The 8,368-nt window shown below is 38.1% G+C and overlaps 2 protein-coding genes across 2 annotated transcripts; one reads left to right on the forward strand and one right to left on the reverse strand.

The window, feature by feature from the left end:
* The first annotated feature begins 1,296 nt into the window (after positions 1–1,296).
* On the forward strand, positions 1,297–3,035 carry LOC114746894 (xyloglucan endotransglucosylase/hydrolase 2). Its single transcript, XM_028935174.1, has 3 exons — positions 1,297–1,602; positions 2,198–2,391; positions 2,478–3,035. Exons 1-3 carry the CDS (start codon positions 1,321–1,323, stop codon positions 2,854–2,856), a joined length of 855 nt encoding a protein of 284 aa, XP_028791007.1. The 5' UTR covers positions 1,297–1,320; the 3' UTR covers positions 2,857–3,035.
* A 764-nt stretch (positions 3,036–3,799) lies between these two features.
* Positions 3,800–7,958, reverse strand: LOC114746892 (uncharacterized). The gene is made up of 7 exons (XM_028935172.1): positions 6,984–7,958; positions 6,622–6,724; positions 5,899–6,530; positions 5,519–5,621; positions 4,750–5,423; positions 4,326–4,424; positions 3,800–4,233 (listed from the first exon to the last, which is right to left on the reverse strand). The coding sequence occupies exons 1-7, from the start codon at positions 7,941–7,943 to the stop codon at positions 4,150–4,152; spliced, it is 2,655 nt and encodes an 884-aa protein (XP_028791005.1). The 5' UTR covers positions 7,944–7,958; the 3' UTR covers positions 3,800–4,149.
* Positions 7,959–8,368: the final 410 nt, after the last annotated feature.

An 8,368-nucleotide genomic window follows, 5' to 3' on the forward strand; every position in this document is an offset into this window, starting at 1 on the left:
CATGTAATACATAATATGCCTTGGTGGCTTTATTCTCCTTCCATACTTCACCCAGTTGGCATCCACCACCTATTGAAATTCCCCTTTTCTTCTTCTACTACTTCTCTCACCCCTCACTGGGGGAAAAATCATGCCAAAATGAGATATTTTAGGCAAAGCAAGAAGTCAGTAGATTCATTAATAAAATTATGTGCCTCATAATAAATACTAAGAGATTACACATAACTCTTTTAAGTTTGATCTCTGGAGAATTTTGTGCATATTTGATATCTCGGTACCAAGCGTATCATACATATGAAGTTGAAATTTTTTTAAGAAAGATTTCTGTAAATTCTGAAAATATACTTATAAAGAACTTAAATCAATGTGCTTAACCACAAATGAAATGTTTTGAGTCAAATAACCACGTTTTAACTTTCTAGGTTATGCTCTACAGTACAGTAAATCAAGAGTTGATTATCAAATTGTCAAATCAACCTAAACTATCAACAAGTGTTGATCAAGATGGTAAAACCTCACTCATAAGTAGATAACACAAGTTCAAACCCTGAAAAACACATTTGTTAGAAGGACTTTAACCTTAGCTTGACAGAGATTATTTTCAATTTCAAAGTAATTTGGAGGTACTCTAGGTTACACCCAAAAAAAAACACATGGGAATAAACTTTTTGTGGATCACATGTGGGATGATTAAAATTTTTTTATTAAAAACATAATAACAAAAAACTGATCCTTAATCTACATCTATATCTCCAAAAAAATTTTAAGACGACGCATTGTTTACAAGTCGCTGTTAATATGCACGGGACTCCTAACACTGCATAATTCCGCTGTCTGGTTTTCACTTGCATTATAAAAAACAATGAGCTGAACTACTTGAGAAGTCAAATTCTTGTATTATCGGATCTCTTTACACTTCCATAAAATGCTTTTATATTGTCATCCATGGAATCTACAAAACGAGCTAACAATTAAAAAAAATTTAAATTTTTGAGTCGGTCTAATTCTTCGCAGCAAAATGGGGTCTACACATTAATACAAGAGCCTTAAAAAAACAGAATCATTGTGAATAGCATAACATCCTATGAATGAACCCAAAAGAACCTGATAAAAGTGTGTAACCAATGCCCAAACAAAAGCTTCCAGCTTTCAAAACTTTGCTAAGCTGGCACCAGCTTCATCCCTCTCTCTCTCTCTCTCTGTTATTGCCCACTCACGCGTCCCATCCCCACCCATTCTCCTTCATCCCCTATATATACCACCTTTCTCTCACACATTTATTCACATCACAACTCACAAGCTTCTCCTTCCCTAAAGAAAATGGCTTCTTCTTCTTCAAATGGGTTTTTCTTGCCACTACTTGTCGCCACAGTGGTTAGCTCAATGGTGGTTGCCTGTGCTGGTAACTTCAACCAAGATTTTGATCTAACATGGGGTGGTAACAGAGGCAAGATCTTCGGTGGAGGTCGGCTTCTATCTCTGTCTCTAGACAGAGTCTCTGGCTCTGGTTTTCAGTCCAAGAAAGAATACCTCTTTGGGAGGATTGATATGCAGCTCAAGCTCGTTGCTGGCAATTCTGCAGGAACTGTCACTGCTTACTACGTATGTTTACTTGTTATAATTATAACAAACTTTACATGTCAAGTAAAACTGGCTTCACTTTCATTTTACGTATTCCTTTCTTCACATCCTCATTATACTTTTTTTTGTTTGTTCGAAATAAAAGCAGCTTTATTCTTCTTCATTATTGGATTTCTTTATCAAGGCACATCAACCTTTTTTGAGGAACTGTTCATTCACGAGAACTTCTATTTTAGTGTAGCTATCCCCCCGAAGCAAGTCATGCTACAGGATTTTTATTTTATGTTTTTTCCTCGGTGTTGTTAAACTTGAAAATTTGTCAACTTGTCCACATTCATGCTACGTTTGTGACTTCAATATTCTTGACAGCGATAGTTTAAATATATGAGTGGTACAGTGATTTAATGACTACAATAGCTGATGGAAAGAAAAGAAAAAAAGGACTTGTGCTTTAATGGTTCTCTGTTTCAGAAATCATTTCTTGTGGCCGAAGTTATTTACTATTAAACAAATTCACACTTTACAAGAAAGTTTCTATATTTGTGATGCTTGTCTCATGCTGTGACAAGAAGGGCAATCAAAGTAAGACAATAAATATTTGCATGTTTTTGTGCAGTTGTCATCCCAAGGGCCAACACACGATGAGATTGATTTTGAATTTCTGGGAAACTTAAGCGGTGACCCTTACATTCTTCACACCAATGTCTACACCCAAGGCCAAGGCAACAGGGAACAACAGTTCTATCTCTGGTTCGACCCCACCAGAAACTTTCACACCTACTCCATCATCTGGAAGCCCCAACACATCATGTGAGCAAAAAAACCATACACATGTATATTAAGCATCCAAATCTAAATCTAAATTAATACTAATTTTGGGATGTTGGGTTTTGCAGATTCTTGGTAGATAACACCCCCATCAGGGTTTTCAAGAATGCAGAGTCTTTGGGTGTGCCGTTCCCAAAGAACCAACCCATGAGGATCTATTCAAGCCTGTGGAATGCTGATGACTGGGCCACAAGAGGAGGCTTGGTGAAGACTGATTGGTCCAGAGCACCTTTCACGGCTTACTATCGCAACTTCAAGGCCACAGGGTTCTCATCCAAGTCTGCGAGCTCCTTCTCTGACGCCGCATGGCAGACCAATGAGCTCGATGCTTATGGCAGAAGAAGACTGAGATGGGTTCAGAAGTACTTCATGATCTATAACTACTGCAATGATCTCAAGCGATTTCCTCGAGGCCTCCCCACTGAGTGTAGGCATTCGAGGTTCTGAGAGATGAAGAATGTTTGTTATGGCTTTGATCAGCTGGGCTATGTAAAATAATATATTGCTGTCTTGTTGTTATTCTTTTATTGTAGCTTCCTCTGTTTTTCTCTTTCTCTCTGTAAGTTTTGCTTATATAGTTGTTTACATATTCAGGGGTTCTGAATAAAATCTTATTCTTTGTACCACTTTCTCTCTTTCAGGTCGTTCAAGGTGGAATGAGTCTGTGCGTTCACGTGATAATAAATCTAGTTGAGCTTCATACAGTCTTGCACAATGCTGGCAATAATCATTACATCTGTATAGACTTCATGATCTTCATAAAAATAGGAAGACCAAAATCAGATATATGAAAGCTAATTTTCATCGCATTTAGAAAGTCAAGCGTCGATTGTTCAAATCGAAACTGATATATGATACATAGAGTTCGTTTGATTTAGTCCCAATAATTTTTGGACAACAGCGTGTAGAAAGAGCAACATTACCTGTACAGCTTTTGCATTCACAAGTGAAAATGTGAATCCAAATTCAAGTAAACACCTAAACCTTCAAGTTTCCTTTTAATTCGTAATATTCAAGAGCCAGTGCACTTATATGACAAATATTCGATAGACAGCGAAGTAATAGAACTTGGGATGCAGCAACATGTACAACGCTATTCATTTTTTTTCTTATTGAATGTCAATATACTGCGTCCCGTCGTATTTATAAAACTAATTAACTAATTTAAAAAAATTAAAAAAAATTAAATTAGTTATTTGTAATAAATATGTGTTATCTTTTTTAAAATATTTTTACTAATTAAGTGTATTAATTAGAACTATTATTGTTAAAAAAACCATATTAAAAAATATATAAATATGAAAAATAAAATAAATTGAAATCTTATATTTAAAACCAAACAAAATCTTATATTAAACTACTTAATTTCTTGACTTTCTACAGATAATTTCGGACACTTTACAGTATTCAAAGAATAGCAAAGTGATGCTTGACACCGTCAGGTGTCTTCTCAGCCAGTCAGCGCAGTAAAACTTCCTTCCAGCCCTTAATTTTCAATAATTCCTCGACATCACCATATCCACACAAAAAAGAATCCGATCTGTCACCCTGGAGTTTTTTTTTTCTTTTCTTGTCTTTTCTTTAACATGCTTCGTAGCTCACAACAGACTCTTCGATAGTTTGGATTCTTCAAATATACCAATCACAGTTCACTCCCATGTACAAGGAATTCCCGCATAACTTGCGAAAGTTACAATACGCCATACACAAGTTATTACAAATATTTCAAAGTCTTGCGTGCTACTTTTGCCCGGACAACCTGCCTGGTGAAATGACTTTTTCTTCAATGTAATTTGCAAATTTAACCCTTGGTTGCTGAAAGCTCTGCAATTATTGAAAGAGAAAAACCTCAAATAAGTTGTTTTAACCCATTCAATCAATTGAAAATGCCACTTAGGATACAAGTATGGGCATACCGTGATTCTACAATGGATGTTGAGATCATCGTTCATCTGGCTAAGGCGTTCCTTGGCTAATTGTTCTGCTGCAAAAGCTGTCATGCAAGCTTCCTTCACCTGAATCATATAGCAGAAGAAACTGAGCCAATACTTCGATTGCACATATGCTATTTCCAGAGAACAAGACACGGTGAAAAATGAACACGATAGCAAGCTTTCAGGGAAGAAAAAGGGGATAAAACACGCCACTATTGGGGGAAAAACCGAGAACAGAAATAAGATGCCGTATTCAGAAAAGCAGAGAGACAGAGGCAGAGTATGTATATATTTTTAAAAAATTAACAGAAAAAGGGGTGATCTTAATCCATTAAGTCTTGTCCAGCTCTACAAAAACAGAACTGGAAAAAAGAAAGATTACGTATTCAGCTCTTATGGAACTTACCTGATTTTCATCAACAACAGGGTGATCATTAGCACCATCAGTCCGTCTTTCTAACATGTTTCTTAGATGAAATAGTTCCTTCATAAGGTCTAGAGCAACCTCTTCGGCATCTAAGAACAGATTTCTTGAGAATTCAAATGCTCTCTCAGCATGAAGACGAAAAGAAGCACAGTTCAAACACGTGCAGAGTCCTCTACATCCTCTTGGATTTCTTTTAAGAATCCCCTTTTTGAGACCAACAGTAGGGGTTGTGTGTTTCTCCAAGGTTTTCGTTTGCAGCTTCTGACAATATAGGTTAGTATTGAGATGCTTCTCTCCATTTGAAGAACTGTCACTTTTCGCTTTAGCGTAAACTGATAACTGATGTGACACAGAAGTAGAATATTCTCCGGTCGTAGTTTCATTCATAATGGGACTTGAAGGCGTAAATGGAGAATCGATATTAGCAACAGAACTTGGCAAGTTAGGAGAACACTCCGAAATGCAATCTCCGTTTGATAGAGCATATATCGTTGCAGTATCTTGGATCTCATTTGCTTCATTAACAGTCTCATGCATGGGGCGGCTCTCTGTTTTAAGTTCATCTGTAGGAGACTCTCGACTTTGAAACACCAAAGGAGGCTGGGATCTCATACCCCTCTCATCTCTCTGGCACTGGCCCAATTTCAGGGCACCTATAAAATTATTAGGCCAATTAGCTTCATAGTTCATATTTAGTGAAAACATTGAATAAAGCTTATCTTTTAGGATGGGCTGAGAGGTTATTTACCACAATCATCCTTGGCAATATCCTTTAGAAATGGAAGCAACCTTTTGTAGCTTAATGAACCTGGTGTTTTGAAAAGTTTCCTCTGCAAACATGGTTTGAGTACCTGCGAAAAACTCAAACCAAATCCATATTAGAGCATTAATTGCAATAGCATATTGGCAAAATCACAAAAAGGATAAAGAAAAAGGGCACTCAACTTACAGTCTAACATTGCAAAAATTGTAAGGTCAACTAGGATATAATCATAGCATTTTTCATGAGTTATGGTTTTAAGCTAACTAACTAAGCAGCGCAATTAAAATTTAGCTAAAGATCAACAAATAAATGTCTAATACCTAATTGATGAAAAACTAAGATTTGAAAGGTCGACAGATTCTTACAGATTTACTCCTAAGAACATTGTCTTTTCCCTTCGTAGCATTTGGGCAAAATCCCTCCCCAGCATTTGCCTTATTACTTGGGGTCAAATCCAAAGTGTTGATAACATCTGTGCTGCTGGGAATATTCTTGTTCTCACCACATCGATCAGCGTCAGGGAGACTTAAACATTGTTGGCTCACAAGGCAGAGTTTCTCCGAAGTATCTACACCATCAATAGCCTCTGCTTTACAGCCATGAACACTGATGGGAACAGCATTTGCAACATCCTTGTCACAGTGAACATTTACAACTTCAGCCTTTATGTTGCTCAAGCGTTCAAGACTAGTCTCAACGTTCTCAACGTGCTCATTCACAGAAGGCACGGATGAACAGTCATGAGCCACTTCTTTAGCACTCAGTTGCTTTGGCGATTCAGGCAAGTCTTTGCGAGACGTCAGTTTTGACTGATTACCACCAGATAAATCACTGTTGTCGGCCAAAACTTTGAAGTCATCATTATCATTCCTCGGGCCACTGTATGTCATCAGTTGGTCTTTTGAAGCTTCTTGGCTTAGAGATGACAAAGGATGTTGGAATTGTTTTGCACCATTAACCTTTTCACCATTTTGGCGATGACCCAGTAATGAAGTGCCTGCAAAATTATTAGGCCAGTTAGCTTCTTCACTATACACATCTACATATAGATATAACATCACAAGGATCTGGTGGCTTGAAATAATTACCAGGATCATCTTTAATCATATTCATTATAAATGGAAGCAGCTTTCTGTAGCTCACTGAACCTGGACTTTTGAACAGTTTCCTCTGCAAGCGTGGTCTTAGCACCTGCATAATATCTCATATCAAAACTGGATTGACACTAGTTGTAAAATTATACTGTCAAGATAACAGAACAAAGAAGAAAATAAAAGTGCTAGAACTTTCACCACAGTTACTCAATGTATATCCCGACTACAAAATTGTTCATCAGCTTTAGTTTCAACATAATTAAATCATTCATCACTAAGACCAGTGACTAGATGTCTCTTCCATTAGACCATAACTGATCGGAAACTGAAATTTTTGGAGGTTTGGAAGGTCTTACAAATTTGCTCTTTAAAGAATCTTTGTTGTCACCAGCGTTCGGGCATGAAGATTCCTCCGCTTTTCCATCAGTATTTTCAGTCAACTGTGTATCTTTGATATGAATAGCCTCTACTTGTTTTCCTCCATCTCCATTAAGCTTTACCTCACCACGCGTCACGATATCATCAGGGGGAGTCGCAAGTTTAGGTACTCCGTTCGAATTGTCAACTATCTCAAAAGCACCAGCACCATCACGACAACCGCTGAAATATTGTAACTGTTTGCCCTCACCCGCCGATTCATGACTTGCGTGATCCGTATCCTGAGCTTTGTAAGGATAGCCCACAACAGGACCTTCGGTTTCTTTGTTCGTTGTCTTCAAAGCACCGTCAGAATAGAGATCATCATCTTTCTCAGATCGATATTCCTTCACAATTGAAGACAAAATTGAATTTATTTCGTCCCCACTCCGACTTTCCGAAGGCAAACTTTCGCCCAAGCTACCAATCTCGCTATCTCTCCTCGAAACTTCTGCGCGGTCATTGTTTTCTGCAGTGGAAGCTGACCCAGAACCAGAATCAACCATTACCTGATCTCCGCAACTAGATCCGACCTTTGATTCCACAGTATCGACATTCGGACTCGAGTAAGAAAAAGTCCCGCCAACCGATTGCGGGGAATAAACGCGTCTGGCACGAAGGTCCTTTATCAGAATGGGAGAGGGCTCACCATCGTCTTCGACGGAACTTTCTTGATTCAGCTTCGCTTTCTTCCAAAGATCACTGATAAGCAGGTGGTCGTCGTCGTCATTCGAAGAGTAGTTGACCGAGTCATTTCCACAACCTGCGCCCGACGACTGAAGATGGCCAATGGGGCTACGGTGGCGGAGCTGGTATTTGCTCCGAGTAATGACTCCAGAGAGGGAAAGAGATGGCGGCGGCAATACCCGTTCAGCGGAGCTTCTTCTCATCGCATCCATGGCGGCCGCGAGGTGCTCTGACAAGGGAGTGGGGGAGTAATCGAGATAATTTGGCGGGAAGGTTTGGGAAAATGACTATAGTACTGGCACGCACAAGGCGCATCACTTGGTGGCGGGAACATTCGACCTTCCTTGGCGGGAAACTAGCTAGGTGGCGCGTTTTTCCTTGGAAAAATTGCAACAAAATCTCGTCCAAAAAAATTAAATGTAAGAAAAAATTTTTAAAATCATTAAATTATTTTGAAATCTTAAAAGACTTCATTGTAAAAAAATTTATTTAATTTAATATTAAATTGTCTCTTTTTATTTTAATTTTGTATTAATAACTAAAAGAGCAGTTGATAACTTAACGTGTAAAGATTAACAACTATCGCGATAGATATTGATAAATTGTTAACAACTGCTCTTTCAGCTATCAATACAAA

Source organism: Neltuma alba, unplaced genomic scaffold, assembly GCF_004799145.2.
Source record: "Neltuma alba isolate B1F8T4 unplaced genomic scaffold, ASM479914v2 tig00005133_pilon, whole genome shotgun sequence".
NCBI lineage: Eukaryota > Viridiplantae > Streptophyta > Magnoliopsida > Fabales > Fabaceae > Neltuma > Neltuma alba.

What these genes read in the sequence shown, in the direction of transcription:
- LOC114746894 (XM_028935174.1), top strand. Translation starts at nt 1,321, where the DNA reads ATGGCTTCTTCTTCTTCAAATGGGTTTTTCTTGCCACTACTTGTCGCC. An exon ending in GAACTGTCACTGCTTACTAC is followed by an intron (nt 1,603 to 2,197) that starts GTATGTTTACTT and finishes GTTTTTGTGCAG; the next exon opens with TTGTCATCCCAAGGGCCAAC. An exon ending in TGGAAGCCCCAACACATCAT is followed by an intron (nt 2,392 to 2,477) that starts GTGAGCAAAAAA and finishes TGGGTTTTGCAG; the next exon opens with ATTCTTGGTAGATAACACCC.
- LOC114746892 (XM_028935172.1), bottom strand. Translation starts at nt 7,943, where the DNA reads ATGGATGCGATGAGAAGAAGCTCCGCTGAACGGGTATTGCCGCCGCCA. An exon ending in ATGTTCTTAGGAGTAAATCT is followed by an intron (nt 5,622 to 5,898) that starts GTAAGAATCTGT and finishes AGTTTTTCGCAG; the next exon opens with GTACTCAAACCATGTTTGCA. An exon ending in TATTGCCAAGGATGATTGTG is followed by an intron (nt 5,424 to 5,518) that starts GTAAATAACCTC and finishes ATAATTTTATAG; the next exon opens with GTGCCCTGAAATTGGGCCAG.